Source organism: Amblyomma mixtum, chromosome 3 (genome assembly GCF_055824585.1).
Source record: "Amblyomma mixtum isolate Tamu chromosome 3, ASM5582458v1, whole genome shotgun sequence".
Lineage (NCBI taxonomy): Eukaryota > Metazoa > Arthropoda > Arachnida > Ixodida > Ixodidae > Amblyomma > Amblyomma mixtum.
The window spans coordinates 241,414,283-241,434,497 of NC_143014.1; the positions used below are offsets into that span (position 1 = coordinate 241,414,283).

The window sequence follows — 20,215 nt, forward strand, 5'->3', positions numbered from 1 at the left end:
ATTACTCGAAAATGGTTAAAAGGTTGGTGCTTTGGAGATATGGGGCTTAACGTCCCAAAGAGACTCGGGCTATGAGGTATGAGGGTCGCCGTAGTGAAGGGCTACGGAAATTTTGACCACCTGAAGTTCTTCAAGTAAAGAGGTCAAAGCGCTTCTCTACAACACGTTCTGGACGTGTTTTGGGATAAGCACGCGATATCTAGTGATAACATTTGGTTCAGTATGGTCTGGACGTCAGCATTTGCAGTTAAGCTCATAGGATTTCATCGTCAATTTTTGCCTTCCTGGTCATAACTGCTTTGGGAGTTATGTAAGAGATATTTCAGTCGTTCTAGGCATGTGTTTTGCCCTCTGTACATGCACTTATTTTTAGTTGCATGTTTTCTTCTCTGTACTATGATGCATTAAACCTTAGGACACCTGGATCATCGCATGCTATTTGCCTGCGACCACTATATTTAGGTTTCCATTCCATCAACCGAATGAATGCGGCGGGACAGGTGGCTTCAAGGCACGTCAAGCACAAAAAAACCTGAAATACCACCGCTGATACGTCGTTCAATGCCTTTCCGGCTCTTGAAGCAGCCTGGCTTAAGCGTTGTAGTGACTTTAAACCACATATCAGCGATAATACTGCAGTTTTTTTGTGCATCACATGACGTAAAATCACCACTGACCTCAAAGCCATTGTTCAATTGGATCAAGCTGAAACCGAAACAGCATCGAGAAGAAATTCAAATATAATTTATTTAGCCATCATAGGCGAATACTACAGGGTGATTCAGGTATAATGTCTAAACCATCATTTAACACAAGAAAACATGCCAACAAAATTTTGCTCTCTACACACATCTAAGCCTAGCATGTGCACCAATCAACAGAGGTTGTAGGTGTCTACACACACTCACTGATGCACACTCACGCACATGCGCGAAGATGTTTCCCTTTGCCAATGAAACAGTCGGCGATAATCTACAATGCAAGAGGGAAAGCAGATCCGTGAAATAACTTCGATCAATAATAACATTGCAGACCAGCCGACTGATCAACATTGTTACCATCTGATGGCAAATTTTCGGTCTTCCTTAAAGACTACATCAAGCATTCTGAGTTCCATTGGGTTCAGATTCCAAGTGGACATCCAAAAGCCTAACAATGCAGAATAAAAATCAAGACGAAGTGTTGTCAAAAGAAATATAAAAAACCAACCCATTTCATTTTCAAGCCCACGTGTAACGCATTTCCTTGTGCTACGAACCAGACATAAAAGTTACGGTAAGTAACCTGCGATTATATGAACCGTTTGGAAGAAAGCAGTTTCAGGTGTGTAACCCATTTCGTGAACGTTCACTCACTGGGAACGGGAGAGGGAGAGCGTCTACGGAAGGCAGGTGCCCCAGAAGAGGCCCAATTGAAGCCAGGTGACGCCACATCACATCCGTCAGTGGCACAAGTTGGAGCCACTGCCGCAGAGCCGGGTGCGATGCGCCTCGCTAGGGACTGGAATCCATGGCTCCACTTCTTTGCCGAAAGGGTGTCCCAGCAGCAAGCAGTCGGCAGGGCAGAAGCTATAGTCCTCTTTCCCCGTCTGTGAAATAGAGTGCAAGAAAGCGTTCTGCTTTCGAAACGGACAACGGTTTGTTGCTTGTCCATATCTGCTTCAAAAAAATGCCTGTAAGCTTTGAGTTTAGAACCTATGAGCAGCTGCAATATGTTGGGGCTCATCCGATTCCCCGAACCACACGGGAAGTGCACTGTACGTTCTCAAATGAGATGCAGTTAGGGGCACAACAAAGAATGCACAACCAAGAATGGTTGTTAAATGAGCTGATTGATGATGATGATGGATTTTTATGGTGCAAGGGCATCTGTAGCCAAAGAGCGACATGGCAAGGTGTTCTCCTACTCAAGGTGGGGTCAAAGACCCATTTCCCAAGCATTCCACCCTAAGCAAGCCGAGCACCAGACCAAGGGAAAGTTTGTGCCCATTGTATCACTGGTGGGTACCCGGCGGCACTGGTGATCGAACCCCGCACCTTCCGCATGCTAGGCGGATGCTCAGATCACTAAGCCACCGCTAAATGTGGTTGTTCAAGTATCACTGTACACTATTTTCACTGCGATCCTCACGATACTTGAACGAAGTGAAACCAGGCGAGAAGAAAATGCAGAAAAAAGCGGGAGGGGGGAGAAGGGCCGACCTAAGGGCAAACAGCATTTAGTTCATCAGATAACTTAAGAAGCGTGTTAGCAGCTCTCTAGAGCAGACCTACAGACTGAACAGTAGCTATTCGTTTTTGTGCAGTTAGTATATGTGTTTAGGGATATGGACAGTTTGAACAGGTTCACGACACCTTTTCATTTTCCCTTACATACTTCATTGCCCCTGCTAACTTTTAGCATAATTGGTTATGTTATTACTCGATTCGATAGATGAGAATCCAATCTTACTATTTAGTCTGGCAGTGATCAGCAGGTATGTTGCATAACTAGTGCTTTTGCAAAGACAGAGCATTTCTTTTTCTGGAAAATTTAAACATACATTAGGGGTAAGAATGAACCGATTATTGACGAACTGCAAGACACTTAATTGCCCCGTTGAACGGAATCTACCTAACCAGTTGAAATGGAGTTCTAGCATGATCAATTCATGTACAATGTTCATAGAACGAAACGAAGTAAAAAGGACGCGCAACATTCGGTACATCCACCACCCAGTGGATGCTTTGCACGACCGTCGCAATGGCGCAACTCGCAGTGGCGCACCTTGCAAGTGAAACCAGCACTAAGCGAAATGCTTAACACCACGCCATCACAAAGCACCAAATTCTCAAAGAGCTGTTCCTTCAGTTGGCGACGGACAGAGTCATGCATGGCTGGCTGTATTGCATTATTTACGAGACGTGACAAAATGCGGAAGTCGAGTTCCACGGCACGCTCTGGTCGCGAATTTCAAGGCCCTTAGCTGCTGCCTACAGTTAGGAGATCAATAGGCCATAGCTGGTACGTCCCCGTTTTCGTGTCTGAATTTCGTCGCATGTGGCTAAGAAATGCAGTGCACGCTGACCTCCCCCAGCCAGTGTGACCTGCACCTACTTAGAAGAGGGCAGAATCTATGTGCTGGAGGCGAGTATGCATTTCTAGACTATACGAGGTCTGTTAGAAAAGTATCCGACATTATTTTTTTTTTTGCGAACACCTGATGGATGTGAAACAAGCGCACTTACAGCAGCCGACCTTGAACCCTCGTGCGCATGCACGAATTTTTTCCCGCCTGCCGATAGCGTCAGTCACTGGGAAGCAGCGTTTGAGTGAGGCAGTGCGCAGTGCTCTCGTCGGTTTTTTGTTGCAAGGAAAATGGCGGAGCGAGAGGAGCAGCGCTACTACCTCAAATTTTGCCAGAAACTTGGCGATAGCCAAGTGGAAACCATTCGAAATATTCAGACGGCTTTCGGTAATGATGCTATGAGCAGCACATAGATTAAGCAGTGGTGCAACTGGTTTAAAGACAGCCGCACATCCGTGGAGAGAGAGCCACGCTCCGGTCGGCCGTCAACTTGCCGAAATGACCAGGTCATTGCCGAAGTGAACGCTGTGGTGATGCGGGACTGTTGTGTGACTATCCGAGAAATTGCGGGAGAGGTGTACATCAGCAATTTTTATGCACATTCCATTATCACCGAAGATTTGGCCATGGAGAGAGATGCGGCGAAATTCGTGCCAAAGCTGCTGACGGTGGAGAAAAAGCAGCTTCGTGTTGAAGTCTCACAGGAGATGCTGGATTCCACAAACAGTTACCCTGACTTCACCTATGCCGTAATCACTAGTGATGAGTCTTGGGTGTACGGGTACGACCCGGAACACAAATCCCAGTCGTCACAGAGGACGCATTCCACGTCACCAAGACCAAAGAAGGCCCGCCAAGTGCGCAGCAATGTCAGAGTGATGCTGACTGCTTTTTTGACTCCCTCTGTGTGGCACACCACGAGTACGCACCCCACAGGGTCAAAGAATGACTAAATAGTACTACAGTCGATGTCCTCCATCGCCTACGTGGTGCTGTGCGGCGCAAGAGACCGGAATTGAGGTCAACAAGAAATTGGCGCATCCCTCGCGGCATTGCTCCTGCACATTCCTCGCATTTGATTCAGACTTTTCTGACGAAAAACCAGACTCCTGTAGTTCAACAGGCTCCTTACTCTCCTGATATGTCCCCCTACGACTTCTGGCTGTTTCCTAAAATGAAGAGGCCATTGAAAGGAGCGCCATTTCAGAAAAGAAAGGACATTGTGGCTGCAACGACGGCAGAGCTAAATTCCATTCCGAAAAGGGCCTTTTCGGAATATTTCCAACAATGGCAGCACCGATGGGAGATGTATATGGAGCCCCAAGGAGACTACTTTGAAGGTTATTAGGTTTCCAACGCTCCAGTTATGCCAGTTTTTTTTGTTCGGCCAAAGGTCGGATACTTTTCTAACAGACCTCGGATATAGTACGGAATGCTCATGACCACGTGAGAATAGCTGACTACTGGTTGCCGTCGCTTGTGCTGGCTACTGGAAGAAATAGAGACGAGGCGTGGGCTCCAGTAAGATATTCTTCCTATGCGGTGCGCTCGGGCCGCGACGTACCGACGTGTCTCATACACAAGAAGCAGCGCTGTGCTTAGGTTATCAAAAGAGCTCGCCGGTGAGAGCCTCCCGGCACAACGAGCTTAAACGGGCACAGAAAAGGGTACATGATTTTGAAGTGTCCCTATTTTCGCCCTGCAAAAAGGCCTTCGGGCCTAATGATCACTAAAATTAGCTCAAAACGTCAATGCGCAGTGCTAATTACAAACGATTTTGTAGTGGCAGTTTCGATTTTCGTCGGCGCCAGCGCTCAAGTGCACACTGACGTCGCGGTCGACCCGCCAACCTGGGCTCCAGTGCTGCCAACCCTAGGGATTTTTCCCTAGATCTAGGGCATTTGGACGTCGTTTAGGGGAAAGGGGATCTTTTGTATAATCTAGAGAAATTTCATTTGCTCAGAGAATTAATTTTTTCTCCCTCAAATTGTGAAGACAGTACAAGCTTTTCGTTCTTTTTCCTCTACAACTGACGGAGGCCCGCACAACACCCCCGCGCGCTCGAGTAAAGCCTGTTTCACATGGAGGTGAAAACTCTTTGTTGCTGCAGCGCAAAAGCTGTTTAGAGCCATCACGGGGGCTCTGCAGCAGTCAGAGCAGCTATGTTAAAACGAGTTACAAATTTTTGCAGCGCTGTGCTTCTCAATTTTCAGTCGCTTGCATGCATGCGAACCAGCCTTTACACGGACGTAGGACGTGTATGGTCCCTGACGTGGCCAGTGGCACCCACTGATGTGATCTCGCGCGCCACCGTCTTCTCTCAACACGCGCGCCCCTTCCTCACACTGTATTTGGAGCTCGCCGCACGACGTGAAATTCCTATTCAGTAAGCATATCTGCATGTTCGTTTTGATAACTAGGAAAGAACAAGGGCGCCATTTTTTTTATAAAGAAGCGCCGTGTTGGAAATCTGAACTGGTCTAACTAAGGGAACAATTCCCAGTCCACCCGCCGTGGTGGCTCAGTGGTCATGGCGCTAGGCTGCTGACCCGAAAGACGAGGCTTCGATCTCGGCCTCGGCGGTCGAATTTCGATGGAGGCGAAATTCTGGAGGCCCGTGTACTGTGCAATGTGAGTGCACGTTAAAGAACCCAAGGAGGGCGAAATTTCCGGAGCCCTTCACTATTTCATCCCTGATAGCCTGGGTCGCTTTGGGACATTAGACCCTTCAAAATCATAAACCATAATTTCCAGTTCCATCACGACGAACAAAGTGAGTTAAGGTCACAAGAGGCATTCAAAAGAAAATCACTGCTTCATTGCTTTAATTGATTAAAACTGTTACGTCAGCCACCCTCTACAGCAATCGCAGCAAATGAACAAGCAGCTTTTATATGTTCCCGTACACTCCTCAAGCGACCTCCAGGCACAGGCATTTTGTACGTGATATCATTCGGCTGTTGTCTAAACCGACACAACATGAGGGAAAAAAATTCAATTAATTCCGCATGCCGATGCATGTTTACTAATATCTTGCGTACAGTGAAAAAAAAAAGACATACGACATAGAGCCTTTAATTTGTAATTTTCAAAGAGTGCTACGTTTACCTTGTAGCTTCATTTAGAAGTTCATTTTACATCCTTCATTTCAAATACACAGCTAATTTACTCAACAAGATCTGGTAATAGAGTAGCTGCAAGATAAAATTTGCTACTGAATTACGCATAAATATACAATTTTACAATATACAACAAAAAAATATTTTTCATATTTAGGGAAATCTAGGGAATTTTTGGTTGCAAATTGGGGGACAAGTGGCTCTGGAGGTTGGCAGCGCTGCTGGGCTCCCACATTTCTGAGCAAGTCGGCACCGCGGGAGAGCACTGCTTGTTCCTGCATGCGAACAACCACTGGGTTCGGTGACGTCACAATAATTGAGGCAAGAGGACCTTCACGTCCCTCCATTCAGACTGAAGTGCTGAGCGGCTCCTCGGACAGAATTCAATATCATATTAAATTATGTTCGACTCTAGTGCTTTCTACCGAAGCTTTCTAGAAGGCATCGCCCATGAAACAAATATCGTTTGTGTGCGTTCTAAATTTTGCGTCAGTACCCCTTTAAGCATCCCAAGAATACAGCGAGATTCTTGCCTCTGAAGGTATTCCGAGATCAGCTTCCTGCCTGGTCTGCTGGCCTTCGCCGCGGGCTCCGTGGCTGGTGCTTGGGAGCAAAGAGGCAGAGCCAGCTGACTCCTCCGCGTTCCGCGTGTCGCTTCTGCACCGGGCCTGTCCCATCGGTGGTGGTGGCAGCTCATGCTGATGATGCCTTGAGCATACGAATAAAAATTGCCTGGAAATTTGATCAGACCCACATAAGCGCATTGTAACAACTGAGCTCATCTGCTGGCACAAAAACAAAGAATTAAGGGCATAGTTTGGTGCGTTCGAAAGCATGCATGGAATGCTATGCAATCAGTATGTATACAGACTGTAAGGGGTGAATGGCGCCAAAAACTGAGATGGGCGGATCAAAGCACACCGCAGGTGCGGCAGACCGAAGGGTGTGAGGTCGAGTAGATCGCTTAGTGCCCCCAACGGTCTGCACGAACAAAAAAGAACGCAAGGATGAAGAAGCAGAGAAAAACGTCTCCACCTCACCGTCAAAACTGCAGCACACATTGCAAAGTCTACCGGCCAAAGGGTTTGCTTTGCATCCATTTAGTAGAGCATTTTAGGCTCCCTTCAGGCTGTAAAATTCTTTAAGGCAAGAGGAGCGTTTAGTCTAGCCTTTCGAGCCGCTTTAGTCCTTAATTAAGGGTACCGTGAATTCTCCACTATAAGGCTCTTAAAAGCCAGTCATGCGGCCGGACAAGTTTTGACCGAGAGTATACATAGCCCCAATAGCCTCGCTGAAGCTATGTACGGCTTAACAGCTTAGAGGCATGTGGTTCATTGCGGGAAGGACATGTATTTATTTTCACTTTAAAGCCACTAACACTGTGGCGCCATCGATCCGACCTGAACACGAGGGTTCACAACGGGGCTGCCTAGAGAAGACGCCTGGTGTCGCGTCAAAAATGGTTTTGGCAAGTTTTCGGTTTCGTTGTGCATTGGAACAACCCCAGCGCCACGCAGACAGGACAGGTGTCTTAGCACATAGTTTTAGCGGAGCGCGATCCACAAGCCTGATTCTGTTGCGTGGGGCAGCTCTCAAGAAAACAATTTTACCCAGCACCATCACCTTCCATGAGCGCAGAAAACGTCAATGCATCGTCCCCCCCCCCCCCCCCCCCCGGTTGGAACTGCCCTTCATTGATATGCATGAGTCATCCCCTTCTAGAATGTCCCAGTACCTTCCGTAGCAGGAAAACTTCCCCAGTGAGGTGAAGGGCACGAAATTTTAGATCAATAAAATTCTGCATAAATACACAGCTGCTGCCAAAATATAGAAGATCAGAAGAAAGCCATATCTGGAATACACTAGTGCTCTCGATGCAGCGGTCAAATCTGGTGCAAAAGTGCACAAACTTTCTTCTGCTGCGGCCGTCTGTTGGAGTTTGTTGCGTGGTTTGACATATGCGCGGGATTGTGCTAGGTGTACCGAACGCTGCGCATTTGTTCAAAGTGTATCTCGTGGAGCGGCTATGAAATTTCTTAATTCCAAAAGTTGAAGAATTTGACACCGTCCTTTCCGTTGCGTTGTGCAGAGTGGCGCAGGCCGGTCGACCGTCACCGATTCAACGGGTACCTTGAAGAGGCAACAAACTTTGAATTCGAGAGGTTACTCAGACTTTCGTTCGAGACGACGTTTGACAGTTCATACACGGAATTCAAGCTGTTGCCGTTCTATCAAAAAGTGACTGCCGCAATTACAGAAGGAAAGAGTTGCCTGATCACTAAAACTATATTTGAACACAACACGCATCCACTGTCGGTGGACGGTGACAGCGGGGTGACTATCAGAGTTATCACAAACATTGCGATCACTCACGTATTGAAAAACATCTTACCATCTCAAAAAAAAAACATTTGACAGAAGTTTATCAGGCTGGGAAATTAATTTTAGGAGAAATATTACTGATGCCAACCAAGTTCATTTTGGAAAGCCAGACTGCGCCTCGACCATGAAGAAGGGACCGAGCCGGTCCCGAAACGACGTGTTTTTTTTTTTTTTCAAAATTAACTAGGTTGACGTCAGTAATCTTTCTCCTAAATCTCACCATCTGCCTTTTATGCAAATGCTCCGTCGCGCTACGAGTAATAATATTTGCACACAAAAGAGACAGTAGACCACCCTGCACTACTTGCACGGGAAAAGAACTCGCCGGGAGGCTAGTGCAGGAGAGCTCGAGCAGCACTACGTCAAATCGGGTGCCGAAGCGCAGCTGGCACTAGTTGCACATGGAAATCGAAGGCGTGAGTGCAGCGCCGCCTGAAGTGGTGCAGGAAGTGCAGCCAAATCGAGGAGACCAAACGTTTACCCAACACGCAAGGCGGCCCTTGCCAATCTTCCTGAGGCCCCCTATTCTAAACCTAGGGTCGGGGCGAATAGGGTGACCCTATCCACATGCGCTTAGTGTTAGGGGAACGTGTTCATGTTTTCTGTCTATAGAATAGGGTCGTGGATGGTGGCTTTACGTTGCTTGAAGGCTGCGCCATGACGGCAGGAAAGAGAAGCTTTCAGAACAAATCAGTTAATATACATGCCATATTTTTCATTGTGTAAATAAAACGACACGCGAACTGTTGCAGTTACCAATTTCTACTTAGGAAGTGCGAAAAATGATGCAAAGATTTTTTTTATACTGCGGACATGTTGAATCGAGCCAAGACTATCCACACAGGAAGTTGCCGCCGCCGCCACTAACAGCAGATTGCCCCTCCATGTGCGTGCCTTGCTTTATTTTTAGGCATAAGTTCTGCGCTCGCTTTGGCGCTAGCTCTACAAGAAATGCTTTTCACATTTTTTAATTTTTTGCCACGTGCAGCGCCATCTCGGGCAGAACCCGCAATGGGAACTCTCGCAAATGTAATTATTTTCAGTTTTGTTTATGTCCGTGCGGATAAAATATACCGCCTAAATAAGAAAAGTGTGTTACTGGAATGCAAAGTTTTTGTGACTCCTTTTTTTTGGGCCCAAAATTGCAAACCTGTTTGTGGAGATCAGTAGTTTGAACCTCCTGCGCTTTCTGAAGTCATTCGACGTGTACTCGCTAAGCCTAGCAGCTCTGTAAACACGGAAGCAATCTGAAAATTTGGCGTGTTTCATCGTTAAAATTTTGTGGTTCAGGCAACTTCAGCCAAAGCAAAAGCCTAGTGCGCCTTTAGTTTGCTGTGAGCGTGAGCCACAGAGTAGCGGCAACGACAAATCGGTGATGAAGAGAGACAGCCCGCTTCGATGGGCGCCGCCATGTTGACCCAACGCAAAGCAGGCTTTGGGGCGCACGCTATTTCGCCGATTTAGCGTTAGCGTCGCCCGCTCACCCAAATACCCAAGATCCGTTAGCGTTCTGCGCATCCGCAGTAGCGTACCGCTATTCCCCTGTGACCCAAAGCAATATGGTGACCCTATACTAAATATCTCCACTCCCTGCCGCAGCGTCCCACAGGGGCACGCTGCACAGGGGCATGTGTAAACGGTAGCGCCATCTAGTAACAACGCATAAAACCACATCAACGCTGAGTTGATTCGGTTTACTGGTTTACTGGGGTTTAACGTCCCAAAGCAACTCAGGAGAGACGCCGTAGTGAAGGGCTCTAGAATTTTCAACCACCTGGGGTTCTTTAACGTTCCCTGAAATTGCACAGTACACGAGCCTTTAGAATTTCGCCTCCATCGAAATTCGGTTGCCGCGGCCGGGATCGAACCCTCGTCTTTCGGGTCAGCAGCCGAGCGCCATAACCACTGAGCCACCGCGGCGGACCAACGCTGAGTTTCATTTTCATCCGTAAGTACTAATAATGAGGGTGAGTGCATTACAAGCAAGAAAAACTATAGAAATAAAAGAAAATGCAACAACTGAATATATTATGAATGAGAACTGCTGCGCCACGTGTGCTTGCTACACGAAAACACTGCATTTAGTTAGGCCTAAGAACATGAAAATCGCCAAATTATCGGAAAAATAGGGCTAAGGTACACTTATACCTGTACGTGTGGACGAGAGAGTGCGAAAGAAAATCGAACTGCTGCCATTTCAGCAAGCTATCGCGCCAAAGAATCCAGCGGCGACGTATTTATTCCGAAATGGGCGGACAGGGCGAGTGTACGCCCAACTAAAAGTGTAATATTTGATCCGTTCGTTCTGCGCAGTAAATTTTAAGGCAAAAAAGGCAAAAGCCGTTAATGCTCATACTACTGGCCAAAATTCTCGGTGGTGTAGTATGTCCTAGCCTGAATACTGATATCTTAGTCATTAATGACATAACCGAAAATCATTGAAACCACTGTAAAATAAAAATACCAAAAATAATAATAACATAAATATAAAAATTTCCCAAGTAATAAATATATAATAAAAAACACATAAACACTCATAAAATAAAAATGAAAAAAATTAGGCAGTGGTTTAGCTCTGGTTAAGCCTGGATATACAAGCGAAAAGCTGCAGTTGTGCTTGGTTTGACGTCATGGCTGTCGCAGTTGGCGTACAATGCACTGGGAGCCCCACGATAACGGTGCAGGCGTTCGGCCGTCCACACACTGCCTATACGGAGGAGGAGACGCCCGTGTAGTGAATACAGTGCTGTCTTAGAAGGTTGCTTTAGAGACATGTACTGTGGCGTCCATTCCTTTCGGGTGTACACCAAGATATGAGAGACAGGCATTTCCTTTCCTTAAAACCAATTTTCCTTTCATTTTCCTTAAGGCCCTTACGGCGCGGTTCGGGTATGCACCGAGATATGAGGGACAGGCGTCCTTTCCTTAAAACCAATTTTCTTCTCATTTTCCTTCCCTTACGGCGCGGTTCGAGTGCCCACCGAGATATGAGAGTTTCCTGGCGCACTGTTTGTCTTATTTTTTGTGTCACGTGTGACGTCACTCGGTTTTGCGCATGCGCAGCTGTGGCTAATCTTGGCTCCAACGGCTCACGTGAAGCGCGACTGTGGTGCAGGTAGTGAAGCTTTTCGCTTCAAAATAAACACTAAATACATCATCTGAAATCGTTGTAACCGGAAATGTACTGGGCATACGCGCGACGTCACCTACTAACGCCGACCGCCTCTCCAACTCCACCCTGGAAGCTGCAGGAGCATGCCCGTGACGTCACCTATGACATGAAAACCACAGTAATCGGGGCAGCAACACAGGCGGAAGTTGCTTTCGCCTCATCCCACATTATAGTCGGATACAACTTAAGTCTGCAGTGAAGCTCCGCCCACATTCAGCCTCTGCGCACAGAATTGCTCCACGACAAAAAAGTAGTCCGCTGCTTGAACGTTTCTAATTACCTAAACAAGAAGCTTATCCCAAGAAAAAGAATTATGAGCTCTATTATTTTGATACGTGGATTGTTTGATATAGTCAAACATTAAAAATCTGATTCCGTTTAGAGCTGCGATTGGCCAGCGGAGTAATACAGGACGCCGCGGACCGCGGCCCAGTGTTAGCATGATTCATGATTAATTTGGATCACTTCGTGTTCTACCACACAACCACGACCTAAAGCTGCATAGACGGGCTGGTCGACGCAGCGGCGGCGGCGTCCGGCCTAGGCGAACGTCCCAGCGTTCTGTGCAGCACGTGCTGGCGCCACCCCTTCTACTTCGGCACGTGGCGACAGCTTGCCACGCGCGTTGACGCACAAAGAAAGCCGGGGAAGATGCCGCCGTCCACGCTTTCGCTCGCAAAAGGAAAATTTACCAAAGCAAAAGCGGTATAACCACGGAGGCTCTTCGAGACTACATTGCAGCTCTACAATATACGCTTTTCCTGCTGTGCATTTAGTGCTTAGATCTATTCTCGACGACGAAAAAAGACAAATTCTTTAATTGTGCCCCCCTGCATGCTGGAGCGCGACACTGGGAAGCAGCTGAATGTAAAAAAAGCGCCCGGTATCTACCACCCGAACGCGAGGTCCCTTTTTAAAGCGCTCGCAGTTCTTTTCCTCGCCTAATATGAAAAACATTCAGGTTCTGACAACAGAGGCGCAATGCGCTCAGCGCTAAAGGCTCAAGCCTATTGTCATACGTTGTGAAACGTGGTCCTGCATCACAATGGGATTGTGAGGGTGGCGTTCGAACTCGCGGTTCGAGAAGCGAGACTCCTCGAAAGTTTGCCTAAGGGAATGCTGCTAAATCACCACGAACATCTAGGAAAGCGCAGAATTGAGAAACGGTGCTCACCTAGTACGGCTGCGCAGCGGCAGTCAGTGCAGGGACAATAAATGACTACCCACGTACGGAGAGTCTTGCTGCATTCACTGGCCGTTGCAGAATGACGGCCGCAGCGGTCAAGTCAAAGCAACGGCGACACGCTGTGGCGCAAGAGATGCTCGCGGCGAGTGGCCACGCGCTACTCTGCTTCTAATTTTTATTTGTTACACTTGCAAGATGAGCACATATTACAGTCTTTTAATCATCACTCTGCATGTATAATAGTTTTATTTTCATTCACTGCTTCTTTTCATTTCTTTTGAATGTAGCAAGGATTCCAGAATGTTATGGTGTCTTCGGCTGACACGCACTGCCTCCGTGCCGGTGCGCAGGAAGTGACGTCAAATACTACACGAGTGGCACGTCTCCCTGCACATCAGCCGAACGTGCGAAACACTCGCAGAGTGCCGTTGCTCTTTCTGCTGTCTGTTCACCGAGGCCTCCGAGACCCTCGATAATCTCAGAGGCTATTCCTACGAGCGGCCGACGCCAACGAGCACAGTCAACCATTTGTACAATTAGCAACAGCCTCTTCAGAACACTGCAGTACCGCAGGCGTTGATAGAATGAAACGCGGGACCCACGAGCCTGCTCGTGAGATACTGTGGTTAATTATGGGGGCGCAGGTTTGTAAGACACCACACTAAGGCGTTATGCTTGCCGGTTTCGATGCATACGCCTTTAGAGCTTCAACTAGAGTGACTTCCGAAAATATCAGCAGGTGATTCTCAATCCCCTAAGCGCCCAACATTGTCGCTTTAATGATATCCTTTATAGACCTTTAATAATTCTTCAATAACCTGTGCATACGTTGGCAAAAATTACGACGTTATAAAGTGCAGGCATGCCGGATGAACAGCACATGCCGTTCGCTGCAAGAACTTCAGCCACTCTACAAGAACTACGGCAGAACTTACAAGATTAAAAATATTGACAGACCTTTTATTTCCTCATAACGGAAGGCACATGGCTCGCCGGCCGGTAGCTGCGTGATTGCAGCGCGAATAAATGCATTGCAGCTGCTATAATATTCAACATTTCTTTAAAATGTGCCCACTTGTAATGCTTCGTCCGTTTTTCTCTTCGTCGATGCTGCGTCAACCAACGAGCGTGAACAGCGTCGTCTGCTAGCGCGCGCTGCACGACGCGATTGCACCGCGCTCCACCGTCGGTCTCCACGGTGGCGCGTGTCGTGCCCGTCCCACCCGAATGTACGGCACTGCACAAGTGGCATCCAGCCGAACGTGGGGCACCGCACGAGTGCGTAGAAAACTCCACGAGTGCCGTCAGCCGAATACACCATTAGTGTCGTATTCGCGAATTAACAAATGCATGCGGCACCTGGCGGCGCAGACAAGAAACGAAGAGTGGAGGTGCAGTAGCAGACGCCCCTCGGAATCACGTTTGTATAACGCTCATAGAGCCGCAAAAAAAAAAATACGGAAAATGTGAACAGGAAAACAAATCTCCACCAATTCATGTCGACGGAGTGACACATTGTCTCATAAATGTCCTTCGAGCTGTAACGATTGGCGCAGGACGATTGGACGTATTGCGATTTTTCGCGGATATTGAAAAAGTCACACCGAGAGCACTATTTCGCCACTTCTGGTGGTACGATTCCATCATTCCTATTATCTAATATCACCTCCGTAAGGTTTCTAACGTGCGAAACTCTTATGCAGCTGTTATGCTGGTACTTGCCTTCGCTATCGCAACGTGGGCACGCATAAACAACTGCAACAGCTGGGATCAGCACGCCCTTCGATCTCGTGCAAATAAGTTACAGCTATCGCCAAATGCGTGCAGGAGAGCAATCTATGACTGTCCGCTTATTTCGCCGCATCTCTTCTTAACGGGCGAGTGGCACCAGGCTCAATATTGGACCGCGCGCGTTACTGCGACAAGCGTCACTTGTGCGACCGTTCGCATGTTCGGCGCCGCTCGCAGGACTATAAATTTTTGCACTTGAAGCATGAACCTCGTATTTGTTTTGTGTGGACATCAGTAAAGCGACGACTGGCCGACACGGCACGCGTAGAAGCCACGTCCACGCACACAGCAGCGGGTAAGCAGAGATGCGCGCTCCAAGGTATGCGTTACTCGCTCGCAAAAAGGTGTCACGCTGGCACGGAGGAGCTCCTTCCAGATTTGATGTGCGTCTACACGCAGAGTAGTTTTGACATCCATACCAAGCCAAACTTGCTGTACCTACCAAGCACTGAATAATAAGCCGCACAGGCTCAGCAGCGAGTTAGCCGAGAAGGCTGTCGGGAGTTCCTTTCAGTAGATTTGCACACTGACGTAACAAGGCACTGGTGTTTGTGTCCCCATGATAAGGCCGGTTCACATGCAGGCGACTGAGCGATTGAGCGGCGTGTCGCAGCGAAAATTTCCAACTTGTTGAAACCTCGCCGCTCATCGCAGCGACGACTCAAAACAGGTTTTTCCGCCGCGGCGACAGGATTCGCTAGCATTTTCGCTGGCATGTGAAACAGGCTATAGGGACCTACTGTACATGCTGATGCATCTACATCCGACATACTTCATACTGTTTCTTACGCTAGTCTCACTTATTTAGTTTACTTTTCCCTAAGGATTACCAGGCACCAGCAGCAAGTGTGGCAATGTTCGTGTAATGCAGACTAATAAAATGGTACCATCAAGGAAAAACAAGACATAAGAGCCATGTGGTGTTACTCACAAGCATGTGTTATGGCTTGCTCTACAGTAGCTTGCATCAAATGCAAAACTTAACCGCACACACCGACAAGGTTATTAACAGAGCTATTGGCTGCTATATACCTACATAGCCTGATCTGCCACTGGAGCTGCACTTCTTGCCTTATGCATTCACTTTGATTTGACATACACGAGATTATATTTTTGAATTTTCAATTTTACAGCAGTGTTCTGCTGCCTCGACCACAGTATGATTATAATGAGCTTGCACTGTGAAGGAATTTTGTTTCTTTCATTGCTAAGCATATTCACAGAGACACCATGCATGGACCATTTTTATTATAAACCACAGAATGACACACCAGTTTTCACTTCACACGGCTGTGCCAAAGACATCAACGTCCTCCCCTACTTTCAGCAGGGAGGGAACAGCACAGCTAAGTGTCAGCGATATCATTTGCATCAAACAGCAGAGTAGATAAATAAATAAATGAGACTAGTTTTATGCTAAGCGCAATGTGGTATTTATTGTTGAAAAAATTACACTGTCTTATGGCACTTGCCTATCTCAATCATTCCAACCACTACTTCACAGCAATTATCACATTATCACATTTCTTTGAGCCCAGTGTAGAAAATCCATACCAATCTCCACCGGCAGTATCTACAAAATACTGGTGAACATCGGAGCACAGTGAAACCTCAGTTGAACGAATTACAGAGCACCAATACAAAAATATTGCTGATGTGAATCCTTGGAGAGCTACAGAATACAAACAGCAACCAGACTGAAAGCAATAAGCTAACTATCTAAATGAAATAAGAAATTTAAGGGGCTTTAAAGTGATATCAGCTTTCATACAGCCGCATGAAGTCTTCTTGACAGCATAAGTCATTCTGAAGTTATGAAGACAAACTACAGCCTACCAGATATAACGTGTGGACATGAGGTTCCAGAAAATGTTTAACTGATAAATTGGCATTCATCCTGGTGGTATTTCACTGCATGCTGTACAGGTTTAACTCTGTACAGGTTTAATTTATGCTGTACAGGTTTAATTTATGTATTATTTACCAATGTAGATGCAAACTATACTATGCTGCAGGATGGTGACTACCAAATTATCAATTTATGAAGTACCTGTGTGAAAGCCAGTGGCAATTAGGAATGCCAAACACCTTACTTTGTGAAGGAAGTGTGACACGACTTGTACCGTGTACATTTCGTCAATCAAGTTTTTCAATGCCTGAAAAGCAGTGGCCTCAAAATGCACACTAATACAGCAAAAATATTAACTGCAAAAGGTGAGTGGCCTCCATTATATGGTGCTGTTCAAGTAGTACTTAGAACTTTTAAAGAAATTTTGCGGCTTCATTGAACACATGCTCTGTAAACTATCTCTCGACCCCACAGCACTTCGATGAGAAATGGCCGACACCATCAGGAGATCACCACATGAAAGAAAACTGAAGTGATACCTGTCTTGCACGTCACTAGTCCTCAGCTCCATTCTTTGCCATTTTTGCAGGAAACAGATACAGTGTTATGTTTCGTGGTTCAAGCAGCCACAGCTAGGGTGCAGATACGTTCATTTCTTTGGATTTGAATAAGGAATAGATGTTTGATGTGAATTTCACATGAAGAACATATGCACAGACTACACATGAATAAGCAGCACATGCAGTGAAGGAGCCCTTTTAGTAGCTGAGCCACTCCAGGGAATAGCAACTAAAGGAATAAACCTGCGCAAAGGGAGTGAAGAAGAAAACGAAAGAGACGTGAGGACAGGACAGAGCAGTTTGTCCTGTCCTCAGGTCTCTTTCATTTTCTTCTTCAATCCCTTTGCGCAGGTTTATTCCTTTAGTTGCTGTTATGAACAAACTCGCCCAGATGAAAGTGCTTAGTGAACTCTAGAGAACGTTGCGTGTCACATGTTCAATTTGTCTCGTGCCACTTTCTGCGTGCTATATATTTCATACACATGCCTCAGGATGTCTTGCAGTCTTCTGCATATGCTCTTTAGCTTCTTCCAACAAAGGAGTCGGGCATGGATGACAGGCCTTTTCAGCTGTACTGTTAAGGGCACAGGGTAAGGTAAAATTAGAAAAAAAAACTTTTTTTTTTTCTAACTTTACCTTAGCCTGTGCCCTTAACAGTGCAGCTGAAAAGGCCTGTCATCCAAAAACGTTTTTTTTTCTTTTGCACTTTAAGAAGTTCAATTCTTTCTACACATATTACACGATCGCACTTTCCGCAGAAAGCCATATTTTAGGCTGCAAAATGCTTTTCCCGAAACCATGTAGTGAGCGCCCATGCCCCTTTTCCGGATACCCTCCACGTTTATCGTCAATTTTTGCTACCAAAAAGTCCACCACCTGATTTCAAAGCTTTTCTGAAATAAGCTACATATAAAAAAACCGGGGAGCCGTCGCAGCATCGATCCATTCGTAGCTAAGTACCATCTATGTTTTGTTTTTGTTTTTTTGGGGGGTTGATTATGGACTAGGAAGCGGCGGCACATTTAAACAGGTGGTAGGACTAGGAAAGTAGATTAGGAAGTAGGTTTCAGTGAGTTGAAGTTAGCGAAGGGGAAGTAGGTTAGCACTGGACCCATGAAGGGTTAGCCGTGAACCTTGTGCTAGGCCTTTATTTAAGAAGTTTTTCCTTTTTTTTTTTTCTCTCTCCTTCCCTTTTTTGTGTAATTTGGTCTTGGACGTGCAGGATACTGTTCTGACGGGTGTGTCTTCTCTTTTGTGGGTGTTTTTCATCTCGGGCATGTAGACAGCATATATTGGCGGAGCAGGGCCCTTCACTCAGGAGAAACATCGGGCGTCCGGCAAAAAAAGCCAAGGAGGAAGGAGAAGACCTCGTCCAATGCAAGTCATGCAAAAGATGGTGCTTCATGGACGAGACGGGGTTCGAAAGTGTGATGGAGGCGGAGGGGACAAGCTTTGTGTGCAACTTGTGTGAAACAGTCGCGAAGTTGCAAAAACAACTGGCGAGTGAAATGGAGAGGATAAGTTTGGAATTGAGGGAGGAAAAGGAGAGGTGTGCAGAATCCGAGACTAGAATCGAGAGGGAGTAGAGCAGCAGGGTAGAGTCCCTCAAGCGAGGATTGAGCGAGGAAAGAGCCCAATTGGAAAGGTAGATTGAGGAGCTGAGAACGACAGGCAGAAAGATTGGAGGCAGAGCAGGGGAAGGCAGGACGGCCAGCCGGCATAACAGACTGGGGGGCAGACGCAACAGTGTGGAGCGCGCCGAAGAGAGGCGAGCAGCCGGAAAAGGCAGAGAAGAACAGAAGTACCGTGGTAATAGAGGGGGAGTGACTTTTCTGTAATGATTGTTTTTGAGTGGAATGGACTATATTTGATATATGTTCGTCATACTTATTTGTTGTGCACTATTGATTATAAGTGTCTCTCCTGATGGATTTTGCACAGGGTTTTGCTGAAACAGATTTTATTGTGTTTAAATATTCGCACGAGTGTTGTGCACAAGTTCAAACATCATGTTGAATTGTTTTCATTCTAAGTGCTTTGTATGTGTTTCTTCCTTAGTTTATGGTTTGGTTATTCGGAGTGCATCACTATGAACTTTGTTATGGGGTCAGGGGACCCAGCCAGGTACCGGTTTATACCTTTTGTTCCCGGCCCTTAATTTTCTGTACTCAGAACTAAAAACGTCAATAAACTCAACTTAAACTCAAACCCAGGGGTCATGACCAGATATGCAACAGGAGCAGGGTGTAGACCAAGCAAAGCCAGGCAGTAGTAGGAAGGTTTGGGTAGTAAGAAGCTCAAATATACACACAGTGAAACGAGCACTGCTAAAAACGGTAAAGTACAATGAGCAAGTGCAGGCCGAGAACATTTCGAGTGGGTGTTTTAAGAGAGATGGCAGTACGGGCCAAGGCTAAGCTTTGGGAAAACATGGAAGGTGACAACCTCGTGGTACTCCACGCAGGGCTCAGTGATGTATTGCAGGATAGAGGGAAGCACCTGGGAAAAACAAATACATGGTCAAACATAATTGCACTTTTGAAAAGACGGGACAAAACAGGGACGACACAAACCCTCGGGCGCAATGAAAAGACGGGACACAAACACTCGTGCGCAACACAAACTCTCGTGTGTCGTCCCTGTTTTGTCCCGTCTTTTCAAAAGCGCAAATATGTGTGACCATGTTAACTACCAAGTAGCCCAATTTGAAACCTTCTTAAAACAAATACAGACAGGAGTGGAAAACTCAGGGCAACCTCCGAGGCAGTGCACAATGTTCTGTGCACAGTCCCGGAGATCAGGGGACAGGGCCCATACATTGAGGACCAGGTCATGAGGGCCAACTCAGTAATCAGAGAGATGGGAAAGTCCCTCAGGTGCGATGTGATAAATGTCAAGAGGGTGATTTACGGAGACAGGAACTCTCCCCCATTCTGCCCAGATGGCATCCATTACAAAGAGCCAGCGGGATGGCAGGTTGGGAAGAGGATGGGCCATAGGGCACTGGATTTTTTACAGGCACACAGGATACTCCTGCAGGCCAAGGAGTAGACAGCAAAGGTGAAAGGAGGAGGGGCAGGACAAGGGCA

At 46.8% G+C, this 20,215-nt stretch overlaps 1 protein-coding gene across 11 annotated transcripts in view; it reads right to left on the minus strand.

Annotated features, from left to right (window-relative positions):
• The window catches only part of LOC149354174 (uncharacterized), a 110,471-nt gene that overhangs the window by 77,820 nt on the left and 12,436 nt on the right, over positions 1-20,215 (minus strand). For all 11 annotated transcript variants that reach the window (XR_016291205.1, XR_016291206.1, XR_016291204.1 and 8 more), the window contains exons 3-4: positions 6,720-6,918; positions 1,356-1,588 (exon numbers count right to left, since the gene is read on the minus strand). Coding sequence is in view for 3 of the 11 variants with exons in the window: in XM_089583106.1 (XP_089439232.1) it covers positions 1,356-1,588; positions 6,720-6,918 (432 nt within the window). In the remaining 8 variants the exon portion in view is untranslated. The remainder of the gene's footprint in view (positions 1-1,355; positions 1,589-6,719; positions 6,919-20,215) is intronic.